Below are 17,815 nucleotides of genomic sequence, written 5' to 3'. Positions count from 1 at the left end.
TTCCCATCCCACCCAAGTAAGTTTCCCATAACCCGCCATTGTGGGCAACTGTTCCGAACTCTCCCCATTTTCTAATCCTTTTCCTTCACCCCTCTTTCTTCCTCTTCAGCCCTTTTTCCAGAAGGAGCCATTGGCTCCAAAAGCTTGCAAATTCCAGCACTGTTATGTTTGTTGTCCTGCTGCCACTTGGTGAGTAGACTTTTTATCTATGCAATTACACTATGTTTTCAAAAATTGATTGATTTCATGAATACTCCAAAATGTTAATTTGGCAAAGCTCAATTTTAATTTATTATTATGCTGATTAATGTATAAAGTATATAATTTTCATTAGAACATTGTTAATTAAAAGTAATGGCTAATTGAAAGTTTTACTATAATGCATAATGGGAAAACATTGTGAGCTAATCAGCATATTTGAATACACTCCTGGAAATTGAAATAAGAACACCGTGAATTCATTGTCCCAGGAAGGGGAAACTTTATTGACACATTCCTGGGGTCAGATACATCACATGATCACACTGACAGAACCACAGGCACATAGACACAGGCAACAGAGCATGCACAATGTCGGCACTAGTACAGTGTATATCCACCTTTCGCAGCAATGCACGCTGCTATTCTCCCATGGAGACGATCGTAGAGATGCTGGATGTAGTCCTGTGGAACGGCTTGCCATGCCATTTCCACCTGGCGCCTCAGTTGGACCAGCGTTCGTGCTGGACATGCAGACCGCGTGAGACGACGCTTCATCCAGTCCCAAACATGCTCAATGGGGGACAGATCCGGAGATCTTGCTGGCCAGGGTAGTTGACTTACACCTTTTAGAGCACGTTGGGTGGCACGGGATACATGCGGACGTGCATTGTCCTGTTGGAACAGCAAGTTCCCTTGCCGGTCTAGGAATGGTAGAACGATGGGTTCGATGACGGTTTGGATGTACCGTGCACTATTCAGTGTCCCCTCGACGATCACCAGTGGTGTACGGCCAGTGTAGGAGATCGCTCCCCACACCATGATGCTGGGTGTTGGCCCTGTGTGCCTCGGTCGTATGCAGTCCTGATTGTGGCGCTCACCTGCACGGCGCCAAACACGCATACGACCATCATTGGCACCAAGGCAGAAGCGACTCTCATCGCTGAAGACAACACGTCTCCATTCGTCCCTCCATTCACGCCTGTCGCGACACCACTGGAGGCGGGCTGCACGATGTTGGGGCGTGAGCGGAAGACGGCCTAACGGTGTGCGGGACCGTAGCCCAGCTTCATGGAGACGGTTGCGAATGGTCCTCGCCGATACCCCAGGAGCAACAGTGTCCCTAATTTGCTGGGAAGTGGCGGTGCGGTCCCCTACGGCACTGCGTAGGATCCTACGGTCTTGGCGTGCATCCGTGCGTCGCTGCGGTCCGGTCCCAGGTCGACGGGCACGTGCACCTTCCGCCGACCACTGGTGACAACATCGATGTACTGTGGAGACCTCACGCCCCACGTGTTGAGCAATTCGGCGGTACGTCCACCCGGCCTCCCGCATGCCCACTATACGCCCTCGCTCAAAGTCCGTCAACTGCACATACGGTTCACGTCCACGCTGTCGCGGCATGCTACCAGTGTTAAAGACTGCGATGGAGCTCCGTATGCCACGGCAAACTGGCTGACACTGACGGCGGCGGTGCACAAATGCCGCGCAGCTAGCACCATTCGACGGCCAACACCGCGGTTCCTGGTGTGTCCGCTGTGCCGTGCGTGTGATCATTGCTTGTACAGCCCTCTTGCAGTGTCCGGAGCAAGTATGGTGGGTCTGACACACCGGTGTCAGTGTGTTCTTTTTTCCATTTCCAGGAGTGTAGAATGACATATACCATTATAAAGTCTGGTACCTCATTTTTCAGGAACATTTTATTCAGCACCAAACTAATTAAAATCCAAAATAATTAACATTGAAGTTCATATGTTGCTACATTTTCCAGTGCCAGTCATTAGATTCTGAACTTTGACGCTGTTCTTTTGTTGTGCCATATTTTTTTAATTAGTTGATACCCTTCAATAATTAAACCACTAATTAAGAATTTAAATAATTTAATATTTTCATGGTGGATGCCACACTCGTAGTTAGGATATTCCTGATGCTAAAACTGTATACTTCTATAATTCACTAATCTTCAACATTACTGTAAACGAGACAACTGTTAAAATTCATAGTTCTTTCAAAACAGCGAAATCTAACCTAGCCGATTTTCAAAACATGTAGTTTCCGAAATTAACAAATACTTTTATACCAGTCCTGAAATAGCCCACTCCATACCAAAACTGCCAGTCTGCAGGGTCCAGTTGTAATGTTAATATCTATGCACTTAAAAGTCCATGGTCCAAAAGCTCAGAAGTAACAACTGTCAGTTAGAGTGAAAATCGGCGGTCAAGAAGTAAATGTGCAAATTTGCGAAAGTCTGCTCTGACTGCATAATATCTGTGCATCTGAAAATCATGGGTGTGATAGTAAATTTGCAATGTCTAAGTGTTACTGTGCTATAAAATGTACTTTGTGAATAACTTAGTTGTGTTGTTGACACTCTAAACACAAGTAATGTGTGTGCTGTGTTTATTGTGATGATATATTGCCACTGTGTCAGATTTTTGTGACATCCAAAGAGTACTGTATCATTGAATTAAAAGCCAGGTTATTGTATTGTGGATAAGTTATGGAAGGAACAGGTAAATTATCTTTACCTTTAAGAAACTTTTTATTGTATAGACAACATGGATTTGGAGTAACAGTGATTGATATAAAATTAACTTACTGTTAAGAAAACAGTCTGTCATGTTTTTTTATTTATTTGCTGCTGATTGGTTTCAGCCCATCACAGGGGCCATCTTCAGGGCAAACATACTGTGAAATTACAATATATATCTTAGACAAAACTAATGACAACCATCTTATAAGAGTGGATTACGTAAATATAATGTTTTTGCTGCTGGTCGACTCATTTGACTCACCCTCGTAAATGTACATGGTTTCTTTAAATTGAAAACTTAACGCAAATTGTATTTATACTTCAATTTTTAATCCTAGACGTCTACCATTGGTCACCGCTGAAGGCGTTGATTACGCTCTCGTGCTCATAGCTTGCTATGTAAACCCAAGCTTAAGGTAAATTCTCTACAGTCTCCTGCCACACCTTGGTAGACATGACGCCACCAGTAGTCGGAACAGTGGATAAAACATTATATTTACGTAATCCACTCTTATAAACTGGTTGTCATTAGTTTTGTCTAAGATATGTATTGTGATTTCACAGTATGTTCGCCCTGAAGATGGCCCCTGCAATGGGCTGAAACCGGTCGGCAGTAAATAAATAAAAAAAAACGCGATTAAGACTGTTTTCTTAATACTATGTTTACTGTATTATGACTGAAGTGGCTGTCAGATTTTCTGTGTGCGAATAAAGTGGGAAGGAACCACTTACCTGTAATTTCAATTACTGTGTGTTCTGAATCATTTGGCACTATCCTTTCTAAAGTCAGTTTTGAGGACATTATTTCAAAAATGTTAAGCTATGAGACTTCAAAATACACAGTGTGTGGAGCAGATAAGAGGAATGTCATGACCAACATTTTGGAATATGGCTCATTGAGCGGAGAAGGTCTAAGTTAAGAGGATTTGTGAGTAAGTGTTAATGCTCTACTGGTGGATGTAGCAAAGTATGTCATTGCCCTGAGCACAGACCCTGAAACTGTAATCAATGTACCTGAAATGAGGTTTTGTGTGTTGAGTATCCCATGAACAGGTTACTGTGGGGACATTCTGTAACAACCAGTAAATCTGGCGGTAATGGGATAGGAACTGTAGGAAGGTGACGGATAATATGATAAGTGTTTTGGATGCAGAAAAGGAGACAGAAAATACTTGTTTGGAGGTACTGGTCACTCTAGACAGAAAATCTTTTTGTGGTACTATTGTAAACGGCAGTGCGTAAGGGATAAGTAAGGAAACCAAGGGAATTGGGTTTGTGGAGTTTGGGAGCAATTGCAAGGAGGAACATGGAATCAGGCAGAAGGTATTGAGGTTGATTAGATGTTTAAAGCAGTTTTTGGGGGTAATATTGGACTCTGGGATTTGCTCATAGTGGTAAGGTCTGTAAGCCAATGTGTCATGAAACTCGTGAAGACTCTCAGTTACTTCAGCAGCATGGCTCCTAAACAAAAATGGAGGCCTTGTCAACTGCAAGAATGGTTAAATCAGGGTTCTTTAAAGTCATGGGTGTGATGTACTCTCTTGGAACATGTATGAGAATGAGGGTGAAACCGCGTTAAGAGATTAAGAATATCTGGAAAGTTACTAGGTACTGGCTACATAACATGGTAGAATGGTCATGGTTGGGGAAGGTTGGTACTGGATAGGACAAGGATCTGTGTCTGCTTTGGTTCGCTCTTGAATATACATCTTTAGGTCTAAAGTTTTGCTGTCCAGAGATTGATAAATTGCCGTGTAACTGCATTTTATTTGTCTTGTGACTTCATAACTGTACGTATAACAAATGATATAATTGAAATGCATAACTGTAGTGTTTGACAGTTTATTTTTATTAGTTGGCCCATGTATCGATACTTTTTGTGACAAACATAAATATAAAATGTTTGAGCTGCCATAGGGAAGTTAGTTCTGGGGTGCAGGTGCAGCAGTTGTGAGATGACTTCATCAGGGGGAATCAGGTGGCACGGGAAATTGTGATGCAATCCATGGTCTTGTAGAGTCTGTGCCCAAGATGTAATAATAGCCGAACAGCAAGGAAAAAAATTAAGGCCCTTAAAGCAGGGCTTGACAGTGCTAGGAAAGAACTAGAAAGTTTAAGGGGGTAGATGTGTAATGTGAAACAGCATGTGGTAGCTGGAAACAGGGACCACAGAAAGAGAACATTATCTGACAGCTTTGTTATCGACACAAAACATAATTTTGCCAAGTTACCTCACAAGGAAAACTCCCCAGTAGATGTAGCTGGAGCATAGAATGCTTTCAACAGGAATTCAGTGGATTCAAGAGAAAGTAGGAACGGGAGGAAGATCTTACTGTTAGATAGTAGTAATGGAAGAAGCATAGGCCAGCTGTTACAGGAAGAACTAGGAAACAAGTACCAGAAATTATTTCAAGTGCAAGCCGTAACCAAGTGGGAGAGGATATAGGTTCTTCATACAAAATATTTGGAAAGACGTATCGTGTTCTAATAAAGAATGGTACAAGAAAAAGGATTGAGAGGGATTTTACCCGTAGTCTTGAGAGTGGTTTAGTAAAAACAGCTTCAACAACGAGGTGTACAGATGCTGAGTTTGTTCCTGTTTTGAGATGTTATGATCAGCCGTAGATGAACATCTCTGTGAGCCGGGTCAACATGGGCTTAGATCATCTGCTTCTATCTGGTGAGAAATTGAACATAGGTTTGGTTTCTATTGATGCTATTGACAGGGAGGGTTTTACAACACTTGACCTACATGTGAACAGAAATGGGCAAGGGAAATTGGGTGGGCTGTTGGTAGACTCTTTAAGGGGAACACTGATGCTCATGGGTGCATCCCTGTAGTCAGTAGTGTGAGAGCAGAAAAATTTTTGGTGTAAAGGCTATCAGTAATAAAGTAAGCAAATATAATGAAAATTTTGAACCTATGTTTATTTGTAAAGAAGGTTAAAATAAACTTGTTGCATCGAAATATTAGAGGGTTTAAAAAGTAATATCAACTTTTGATTTGTTTAGATGAACTGCATCTTGTAAATCAGGTGGATGTGATGTGTGTTTCTGAATACCATTTCATCCCAGATATAGGAATGCCAAATGTGGGTGGGTACAACTTAAAGAGTCCAGTTATTGCAGGCCAAATATGGAGAAAGTAGGAGTTGCCATGGAGTTTTCGGTTATCATCATTTTGAAGCTTGTGCTGCAGAAGTAGACTTTCATTTAATAATAATAATAATAATAATAATAAAAGTTACAATATACACAGCTCCATTTGTTAATTTTTTATTGTTCATAAAACAGCTTGATGGATTTTTAAACTTCTTAACTACCGGGCAGAATGAGATAATATTAAGTGGAGATTTTAAACTCTGGATTACAAATGAGATGAAAATGTCATGCAAACCTAAGAAAAGACTCCACTTGGCATCAAGAGATATGAATGAAAACAGGGTTAAATAACATTACAAACTGCCCTGTAAAATTCTATGCAAAGTCATCAATTTCTTGAGCCTAATTATCAGAAACAAGCTTAACTCATTTATACTACAATGGATCTGAAATAATGGCATTGTGAAGCAATCAGCATTGCAAAATGCATCAGTTAGAACACATGGAGAGCAGATGAAACATGTTTCTTTCAGTTTTACAAATCACTTGCACAATCCCATCTCTCCCAATGTTGGAGTCTGCAAGGCTGTCTTGTCCTAAGGTAATTAATGCAGTTATATGTGAAGTAATTAAGCTGACCACTAGGGCACTTAGGACTAGCCCCGTTGACAGCCTCTGCATGGGTATGCACCTTGCTGTTGCTGATCCATCTGGGGAATTACAGTTAATAATCTTTTGTAAACAGTGAGGCCATTTGATATTTGTGCAGGCAACTGTCCGTTAGAAAATGGTGCCACAGTAATTGAATTTTCACATTTGTCTGTTCCACCTCACGTGCCTGGTGGACAGGAGTGGATAAACAGCTGACTTACTGACAGTCATGGAGCCGAGCTTTAGCCTGTGCGAATGGCTGCCCTGGCCGAAAACCTGTTGGCAGAGGTGGCCAAATGGATTGTGGCCACACTGAACAAGGCAGTGCCTGCCTGTGGTTGGACAGCTTGTGTGTGCCTGTGCCCCATGAGCAGAGTTGAAACAACCTATTTTAGACCAATGTCAGAACAAGAGATTCTGAATGTTTTTCGTTTGACATACAATGAAACCTGTTTTTACGTTAATTTTTGTGGTCCTAATAGAAGTCATATTCTCTCAATACAACGCTTTCCAGTCATTAACGATTCCATGGTACAATATTTCCCGCATTTTAAGTTTTCTTTGACGCTATCACAACCTTTAAAATTGATTTTCATACAGATTTCTGCAAAAAATGCATTGTATTTCCACTTAGTCAGCCCTGAAACAATGCAGCAAACTTGGACTATATTCAGAGTTATTGATCACGTATCATAGTGTTAGTGCAGTAAACAAGATTTTTGTTGTCAGTGTGTTGAGTCACTGCTGTCTGTATTATATCTTCGCAGTATTTGGAAGGGTGGGAAAGTATGCTGAGTCACTACTTTAATGATCATCACAATTTGATCATGGTGACTTGTAGCAACCTCCCTTTTGCTCGTTGCATTGTATTACAAAAGCTTTAATTAAATTTCGCAGTCATATATACAAATTAACATCACATTTGAAGATGGCTGTCTCTATAATGGGCTTTCATGAATTGCTGTTACTTCCGCTTGAAATATGCTAATCCGTACTGTGGATGCACTCTTAGGTTGGTATGACCTGATGTGAGACGTAAACATTCTTCCACAACATGCTCCACAACATGATAATATCTACGCTCTTTCTTACCCTTGATGTCCCTCCCTCTCAGCAACAAGCTGTAATATAATGCCTATGTTCTCTGTTTACAAAGACTGCCAACTGTAGTGTTTTAACAAATATTGTATTCAAGTTTTATGTATCATAATTTCATAATGATTATGAATAACAAGTCTCACATTAGAATAGAGATATTTTTTTAATGTGGTTTCTTGAAAGAGTAGAGCTAATCACTGTTAGAAAGGACCAAAAACAATTATTTCAGTTTTTTTTAAATAGGCAAAAATTTATAGTGTTCTCATTTCATATTTTAAATAATATAAAGAGAATGACAGTAAGAGTAATATATTAAAAAAATATAAAGTGAATGTCAGTAAGGGCAATGTATTCATTTTTGCTTTGTGTTTCCTATGCTTTCCTGTGTTACACTTTCCTGCATTTTACACTTTTTTAGGTCAGTGTGCTGAAAAATGTAGAAAGGGGGTTTTACTGTATTTTGAAGAAACTGTGGTATTCTGTTTCTAAACACTCTTTTTAAAATATTTTAGATAAGCACCATAAATTTTAGTTGAAAGTTGTGGTTTCAGGTAGGTTGATATCCTGAGCTGCTTGGTAGCTTTCCTGAAGCTGGTCTTTAGGATTTATTTTACATTCCTGATAAATTCATGGTACATAGTGCCATGCTATATACAATCGTAGGGGCACTGCAGCTGATGTTAGGTAACAATTTCCTCTTACTTCCTGGTTTCGTGACTATCCCCTCCCAGATAATTTGACAGATGTATCTGGCTAAGAAACTTGTCCGGATGGCACATAACTTTCTTGTTGTGCAACAATAATTGAGGTAGGATGCAATATTATTCTGGGTACCAGATCATGTCAGCATACATAGAAATGAGCAAGCAGACACAGTACACAAAGCAGGTTTGTTGCGAAATCAGTGCACTATAATGTACTGAACACTGTGAACAGTTATCTTGCTCTTCAATCATATAGGAATGTTTAGATAGGAGAAAGAGCACCTGAAAGTGATTAAGCTTTTCTTGGTGAAACTAACTTTCCAACCATGGTGTTCCATATTTGGTTGCAGGTAGGACAAAGTGACATTGATTCATATCAGTGAAAGGCACATTCCTCTCACCTGTGACGTTTTACTAAAGCAAGAAAACTTATCTGTTTTTGAGACCTGTGGCATATTCATTTCATAAAATCATTATGGTTTTTGATGAGAAGGTCTTTTATTTTAGTTGACAAACATAAAGGGAGCATTTTAAATTTTGTGATTTTCTAGAGTCCAACAAGTATGTAGTGTCGTGATTAACTACATGTATCTTCTTCTGCAGTATTTTAATTTTGTTTGTGTTTGTTGTTGTTTTACTGTAAATTTTAGGAATGAATGTAGAAAATGTGTTCTTCATATATATGTGCATCTGCGTGCGTGCGCGCACGCATGCGCATTCCTTAATGGAAACTTCTGACCACACAGCAGGTGATCAAGAAGTCAAGTCAGTTTTGTTGTTGTTTATACTACACTCTAGTTGGTTGTACTAAATGAGAACACCAAGAATTTAATTAAACATGAAAATGCACTGCCTGACGAAAAGATGAAGTTCCCAAAAGACATGGTTGGATGTAAATGTAATTTCGTAAACATGCACACCATCAGCAGGTATGTAAATGGTTACATTTGGAATTATCTGTGACAGACAGAATGGCCACCAGCGTGCATTAGTGTTTGTCGTGTTTACTGTTGTTATCAGGTCCATTAGAGTACGTAAGTTGGGTAAACATTGTCAGCTGTTAAGTGATGACTGAAGGACACGTAGATGCTACATACTCATATGAGAAGGCATTATCAGTACCTGACAGAGTTTGTAGGGTCCCCATTGTGGGTCTGCATTTGGCTGACAGATCAAATCGTGCAATATCCAGATTTGTGGAGCATTTGTATTGTACAGGATGGCAGGTATGGGCAGGCGGTGGGCGTTATGGAATAATAGTGTAATTTTTAGAGAAAGGCCATTTATTGGCTAAAGCATGATGAAAGGGGCTACATAGGCCTAGGGAGGTGAGGGTGAGCCAGAGCTTACAATTTGGCGAACATTGTTCGCGAAGCTACCGCAAGTGGTTGTCTGCCAAAACTAAGTCCACAGTGCCGCAGCACCGGGAGAAGCGGGAGATGTTCAATGCTACAGGGCGCGCATCCGACTCGCGGGTGAGCAAGAATACAAGAGACCGAGCCCGGCGACGGGCGGCCGGGTATGTTCGACGCACCACGCGGCTTCCTCCACCCTGATTGGTCAGGACCGAGCAAACCGTGCGGGCGGCATGGAACTTTCCAGAGCGTTGCCTGCTAAGCGACGCCTAGGACGGCGTTACCTCGTCAGCACACGAGAGAGGCGCGTGAACAAGGTGCCCTTTCTCGGTACTGACTTCCTGTTACTAGACCGTGGGACGAAAGAATTTACAGGCAGCTAACACTGCCGGCCGTGGCTTGGCCGTAATGGAGTAATGAAGTTACTGTTTGGGTGCTCATATAATAAAGTAAAATCCCTTATTGTCTGGCTCATCCTTTACAGTATGCAACATTGGTCCACTGTTGGACACCCTGGGAATGAGAGGGCAGGTATACTCATCATCAAGGATCTGGTCAACCACATCTGACCACTGCATGGTTCAATCACCATATTGTGCACCAAGCAAATCATAACCCCCTCTATCTACTCCAGACAATATTGTCCCCTTCAGAGTAGTTCCCTTCAGCAGCTGTACACCAGTGGAGTCATCATTTCCAGTCTTGGTAACAGTGATGAATAGCTTGAACTTGTAGGGCCTTTAACATGTTGCTCACATTCTTTTGAATATTCTCCAGAGTCCCATTTTCAATTTCAGGAAAAGAAAAAAATTTCAAGGATAACTTTGGGAAACACGTGGTTGACAGTTTGTCCTGCATGAACAAATGTTTTATTCATGATAATATGATTCCTACTAACAAAAAAGGCAAATCACTGTTGTTTTGATTTTTTATATGTCCATGCAACCTTTTTTTGGTCAAGGAGATGTCTCAGGGTGCCACTCCTCACTTTGCCACTTTGTCTCATGATCGTACTCAGAAATCCAAGATTCATCACTTGTAATAACAAGACTGAACCATTTGTGCCCTTTGACTATGCTCTATAGACGATCAGTGTGCACATTTCTGTGATTGCCCTTCTGCTCAGTGTCAGGTTTTTCAGCATCTTTTGCCACAGACCTTTTGTATGCGCAAAACCTAGCTCAAAATTTGATGTATGGTGAAAGTATGCAAGTTTAACTGGTCATTGATCATCCTTGTTGTTAAACAGCCATCTCATCTCACAAGAGCACACACACACTTTTAATTTTTTCATCAGTTTTTGAAATTTAAGGTCTCCCTGAATGAGGTTCATCTTCAATATGTTCTCAGCCTTCCAAAAATGATTTGTACCAGCAAAAAACTCGATCTCTTGATAAGGAATATCCCCATAGGCCTGTTTCAACTTTTCAAAGGTCACACTCTCCCTAAGTTAACATAAAACTTGATGTCATAACGTTGCTCTAAATTCTGCTGTTCCATTTTCGTAACACACAACAAAAACACAACTTCAGTGACAGCACTCTCAAAAATTATGTGATGCTTTTATGGACCTGAAACTCGGGCTAAACATCTGGAAGGGATGAACACACCAATCTACACAATTAGAACAACATAGTGTTGCTCGATTGCCTGCAGTGATATCAGTCTTATTATTACTGTTCTCACATACCTTGTACATCTGTCATCTGATAAAAAAGTAAAGTTGCAAGGCCTGAATGGCTGGTGACCCTGATGAGAAGAATAAATAATGGACTCCCAGCAACTTTCTGTCTCATCCATCAACATTGGTCAAAGACTAGCAGCAGCTAGACTAGGGAATTACATTCCCATGTGTAGGCTGTTGTTAACACCACAAAACAAATGCTTGCTATGGAAGTGGTACTATAGCTGGGAAGCATGGACTGCTGACAAATGGCATCACATTATGATCAACACTGAATTGCAATTGTACGCTACCTGGATGACCATTGTCAGTGAGTATGATGGTGACCTGGGCAGAAATCCTTTTGTCAAACATTTTGGAGAAGCACAATGTTGCTACTTCTGACATCATGGTGTGGGTAATCATTGGGAATGACTTCAGATAGCAGCTTGTAGTGTGAGGCAACTCTGATGGCACATCCATATGTCATGAACATCCTGCATTCTCATGTGTTACCTGTTGTGGATGCCATTTTTCTATAGGACCGTGCACGTCCACAAATGGCACATCTGTCTATGAAGTGTCTGTGATGTTGAGGTACTCCCATGGCCAGCAAGAACCCCAAATCTGTCTCCCCAATAGAACTTGTGTGGTACGAGCTCAGGTGTCAACTCCGTCACAGTGCCTGTATGGAGTGTGCCGGACCAGTTACAACAGTTGTGGGACAGCCTGCCTCAGGAGAGAATACAATGGTTTTATGACACAGTCAATGTGTGCAGTTTCATTTCATCTCCTTTGGTGTTTCACTTTTTTTAATCAGGCATTGTAGCCCTATAACTAAATTGTAACACTGTGAGATGCAAAGATTGTAAGGCATTCCAAAGAAAGTAGTTTCCAGTGTTATGAAGCTAAATAGAAGCTTCGAAAACTTTCCTCTTTGTGGAACTTGATATATTTAAATGTTATATGTACCATAATTGATAATCACGCAGTTGATTTAATGTTTGGTGGTGTATTCATATCTATATTTTTCAGGTGGGAAAAAGAGTTATACTCAGTGGAATTGCTCTCAGTGGATGTTTATATAATATTATGAAAAGGATAGATTGCTACTCACCATATAGTGGAGATACTAGGTCGCAGATAGACATAATGTTATCATTATTTCGTCCTTGATATTCCATTGTTGTATGTATTTTTTTATTTTAATTTTGACATTTCTGTGAATCTTGTACAAATTTTTGTGTGTACCTCTAGATTGTTTCCAAGTTTGTACAGTAGTTGGCTTTACCAAGTTATGTGGGAGATGTTTCTAGATTGACTCTCAAAGTGGCATTTCTTGAACTTCTTGTTTTTGTAGTATCCTTATTATATGTGATTTCTTTTTGATCCTTATAAATAAATTACACCTTCCAGCCAGGAAAAGCAAGAAAGAAATCTAACAGCCAGCCAAGTTGCAAGAGAGTTTGGAGAAGTACCCTATGTAAAAAGTGTCATTCACAAGGTGGAAAAGCCTGACACAGAAAAACAAGAACGTTTCAAACCAAATATGTCAAAGAAATCTGCAAATAAGGAAGAGAAGCCCCAGATACAAAAAACTAGACCCCATTGGGAAGTCACTGCAGCCACACCTCCACCCCCAGTTTATAATGATGTTAAGGCGTTAACCCTAGAGGAATCACTTGCACTTCAGAAAGAACAGTTATTGAGATTAAAGGTCAGTATGACTTGCTTATTTACTAAATATTAAATGTCATTTCTTGTAATAAAGTTTTACATAGAGGTAGAACAGTTTGTAGAGAATATAAATTGTAGAAATTATGTGGCTAATCTATTCAAAATTGGGACAGAACAGAGTTGTTTACCTACCATTATCATGCCTCTTAATTTGGATCAACTGAACATACTGATACCGGATGTCAGCTTTGTCCTGTGAAATAATGCTGTTGTGGCATGTGACGTCTTACATTCACAAACACAGAGAGATCAAAACACATATAACCTTTTTTGTGTCTATATTATTTTCTGGAATGCAGGTTGTGGTGTCAGACTGATCTGTAGTGTAACCCGAAGTGTAGCTTGCACTGCAAGATGACAATTTGATTATTAATCTGCATAACCAATGAATGTGAATACGAAACCTTAGTTGTTGTGATGTAGCTTGATTCCTAGGTTAGGCTGAAAGGTTACAGGTTGCTTGTGAGTTTGTGAAGAAGAATTGAAGGTTACAGTTAATCCAGTAATTCCAAATGCTATAAATGTGGACCAATGTGAAAACGTACAATGAGAACCACTGACTTGCATCCTCATTTGAATCTTGTGGAAGCTTAACAATGAATTAGATGCTGACAGTTTAGTATATCGTATTCATGCTGATTACCCATTGATATTACAAGATAATGTTCATACCTCTTACATGGAAACTTCTCATGCACGAGATCTGAAGTCAGTTTCTTAAGTTGAACTTTTTTTTGGAAATACTTGTCTGACAGATCCCGTAATCTCAAATTTATTTTTTCTCTCAGAATTCAGTATTAATTTTTTAAAATGAATCATCTCACTATGTTGGATCTAAACCTTACTTCCGAGAACACTTGGTAAATCATTCATTTTGTAGCCACTACCAGAACAAAACAAACTGTCCTTTGCTGCTGCAACAATCTGGATATACGTGCAGAGTTAGGATGAGCCCCTATTCCACTTACAAGGAAACAACATGGCAATCAGGTTTTTCTAATTTTTTCATTCTTATGGTATTTGAAGTTCAAAACTTGAATATGTCACCAAAAACATTTCGATGTGACTCTCAAAAATTCTCAAGAAAGCAAACTTTGCTTTACGAGCATTTCCATGAAGCATAAAGTACACAAAAATGGGGCAGGAGGGAGTGGGACAGTTTTAGTACTCAAGGCATAATCACTGGTTTAAGCTTTGATTCAGTCACTATTTTTTCTCGTTTGGTTCCATTCAGTTCAAATACCTACGTCATTCAAATATAAAATTCGTGAAGTGCATGCTAATTAACACATCATTTTTACGTTTTTTTGTTTATACTTCATGAAAATATTTGTAAAAATGCATCTTTGTTTAAAAATTAGCATCGGGTCAAGAAGTCAAGCTGGGCCACCCAAGTGGCAGCCAAGCATTGTGCCACACAGACATGTGACCTGTTGGAAAAATCGTCATAGTGTTAGTGAATTAAAGATGCTTGGAAAACTTCAAAGTTGATTTTCTCATAAATATTTGAGAGTTGCATTGAACTGCTTTTGGGTATCAATATTTGAGTTTTGAACTTGTTGTTTCCATAAATATAAAAAATTACAAAAATCTAGTTGCTGTGTGGTGTTCTTGTTAGCAACTCAGTAGTCTGGATCTACATCCATTTCAGTACATTAATAATTATTTCTTCCACTCCAGTATATTCCTTGTTCCATTTATTTGCTTTCATGACTCTCCTGGTAATTCCTAACAAAAATCTCTCCATGACTTGCAGGACAATCCCCAGGTTTTGATCAAAATCCACATTAAAACACCATGGATTATTACTATTAAACACAGACTGTTATAGACATATTGGAATCTTTCTTTATTATAAGTTAAATTTTTAGTTCTGTTTGGTCCTTAACAAATAAATTTTCAATTTGTTTTTTTTTTTTTTTCTGGAAGAACAGATAACTCCCTCACACCAGAGTCTTTAAAGAATCGAACCCCCTTGTATGAAACTGCATCAAATGTCTGATTATTTTAGAAATGAGTTAATCTGCTAAATATTTCGTTAAGCACATGGGGCTGTAAATGAGAAAAAGTTCAGAAAAGGTTTGAAATTACGTTTAAAGTTTGTTGGAAGTCACTAAGTGCTCTTCCTATCGAATACTGGATGAGAATATTCTGTGTAATTCATGCTCCATTTTAAGAAAAGCTGGTGTTTCATACATTTCAATGTTTATGACATCATATTTCCTGAACTATGCATAATGCAGTGATATAATTTTGCATGTACAGGGTGTCCATAATTAAAGTTCCAATTTCAAAATGTTTTAGAGAGAGAATCACTGCACAGAATGAAATTAAATTTAAAGAAAATGTAAAATGTTATTGGTGCAGGGTGCAAACATCTTGGGGGGGGGGGGGGGGGGAGTATTGACCAATAGACGGTGCTGTAAGCATCAGAATAAACATACCAACAGATGCACGACACATGGCTGCTACTCAGTTTGTGCCCATAATGCTCAACATGACTATCTGCATGAAGGATCATGCACTGCTGGCAAAGCTCTTTTAGAAGAACAATAACTGTTCACCAGCAGTACTGCAGACATTCCGGACACTCAAGAATTTAAAAAAAGGCGTTGTTCCAGTGTCTGCTGAGGGTATAGAGAAAAGATTACAAAACTTGAAAATGCATGTTCTTTTAAAATGCAATGTGCCGGAGGGAGAAAAGCAGTTGATCCAATGTCTGTCAAAGATGTATCCTCAGCATTGCAAGAGGAGTTGAGCAGTAGTGTGCAAACATGCAGTATATGGGGAATTGCCTGAATGTTGGACATGCCAATCAGCATAGTGCATAAAATCCTTTGAAACATTCTGCATTGTTATCTATACAAAATCACCCATGTTCAGGTGTTGCTTCCTGCTGACAAACGTTTACCCTGGAATTTCTTGCTAACATCAGAATGGACAGTGAGTGGCCGTGAAATGTTCTGTCAACAGACAAAGCCCATTTCCAGCTCCAAAGACATTTCAGTATACAGAATATGGGCGAACAGAAATCCGCACATGCATCAACCAACACCACTCATTCTGCAAAGATGACTGTGTAGTGCAGATTGAAGGCATCTTTTATTGTAGGGTTGTATTTTTTCAAGGAGATCATCACTGGTAAACACAATGAGAGTCTTTTGCATGCCAATGTCATTCCAAAACTTCAACAGAGTGGATGTGTACATAGGATCATTTTTATGCAAGATTGCAATGTTGTTCCACTGCACATTGCACTGCCAGTGAAATATCGGCTGCAGAGGACTTTCAGATATGATAGAATTATCAGCCATCATTTCCCTACAGCGTGACCATCCAAATCCCCTGATCTTAGTCTGTGTGAGTTCCGGCTTTGGGGTTATCTGAAAGAATGATGTGTTCAGTGCTCCAAGTAGGAACATAGCTGAACTGAAGGCATACATTGTGCAATGTATTCTGAATGTGATCCCTGCAACACTCCAGTCATTCTGTTTTTTGATTTCAGCTTGTGGCAGAAAATGGTGGATGTCACATTGAAACATACCTTCTGCCAGTCTGACAATAATTAGAAACCGATATTGCTTTTTATGCAGTTTTTGGCCGCAGGAGAATTAAAAAATTATTTTTCCTGTCAGATGTAGTACAACCGTGCCTTGGTGGATGGGATTACCTAACTAACGATGCCACCACTGTCAACTGCTGAACGTGTGCAGTCGTGCACAATGAATAGTATGGATGGTTTAATGCGCTTCTCAAACCATAGATGTTGTATTGGAATTCATCTGTCTTTCGTAGCTGAGCCCATTTATATTCATCCTGTGTCAATAAGGCACTGTTTAAATTTGATGTCATTCTGAGCAGTGGTTCTCTTTTTTACTGTGTTTTCAAACTGGAACTTTGATTATGGACCCCCAGTACATTGAGTGGTATATGTGGCTACTTTCTGCAAAATTTGTTGTAAATAGATTTAGTACTAAAGAAGTAATCAATTAAAATGTCATGCCCTGTGATGAAGTTTTACTGCGTGAAGACTGTGTAGACTGTATATTTGCACTTTTAAATACTGTTTCAGACTGTAACATTGTTTTTCTTACAGGAGGCACAAGTGAAGCAGGCACAAGAGCGCTTAGCTGAACAGTGTGGTAACATGGGTCTCAAGTTATCCAATATAAGTGGACAGATGCTTTACCGTCAGAGGCGGGAGTCATTGAGTGACAGTTCTAATACTGACAGTGGTGATGAAGAAAAGCAAGCATTCGAAGAAGAGGAAGAAGAACGTGAAAATGATGTAGCAGTTATCGTGTCATTAATAGACAGTTAAATTGTTTCATGGATTTTCCTTGTAAGTGACACTGTGCAACATCTGTGATCAGTAAATAGTTGATGTAATATTATTTCCATTTTTATTGTATAATAATACAAATATTTTATGCTGACTGTTTAAATAAAGTGCATGGTTTATATTGACTTTCAGTATTAAAATTTTGAATACTTAAAACGTACATTGGGGGGTAGTGTCTTATTTTATATTACAGTACAGAATGTGTACACTTGTGAGGTGGAAGCTTATTTCCTCATATCCTCCCCACTTTTTTCTCCCCAGGACTCGGGCAAATCAAGTGGTGATTTTTTCTGTTTTTAGTGTGATGTATATATTGAATTTGTAATGTACATAAATAGCTGCTCAATAGTTTTAGTTCAGTGACTCAGCAGGTGAACTAGTCATCTACACCTACATTTACATAAGTACTCAGCAAACCACCATGAAGTGCAT

At 39.5% G+C, this 17,815-nt stretch overlaps 1 protein-coding gene across 1 annotated transcript in view; it reads left to right on the top strand.

The window, feature by feature from the left end:
- Positions 1–17,508, top strand: part of LOC124545606 (DNA-directed RNA polymerase II subunit GRINL1A) — a 35,179-nt gene extending 17,671 nt beyond the window's left edge. Inside the window, exons 3-4 of the mRNA XM_047124557.1 lie at positions 12,721–13,021; positions 17,138–17,508. Coding sequence (XP_046980513.1) covers positions 12,721–13,021; positions 17,138–17,362 — 526 coding nt within the window. The 3' untranslated portion in view covers positions 17,363–17,508. The remainder of the gene's footprint in view (positions 1–12,720; positions 13,022–17,137) is intronic.
- Positions 17,509–17,815: the final 307 nt, after the last annotated feature.

This window comes from Schistocerca americana, chromosome 1, assembly GCF_021461395.2.
Source record: "Schistocerca americana isolate TAMUIC-IGC-003095 chromosome 1, iqSchAmer2.1, whole genome shotgun sequence".
Classification (NCBI taxonomy): domain Eukaryota; kingdom Metazoa; phylum Arthropoda; class Insecta; order Orthoptera; family Acrididae; genus Schistocerca; species Schistocerca americana.
Note: the sequence above shows the minus strand (reverse complement) of the source record. Positions and strands in the feature narration are given on the sequence as shown.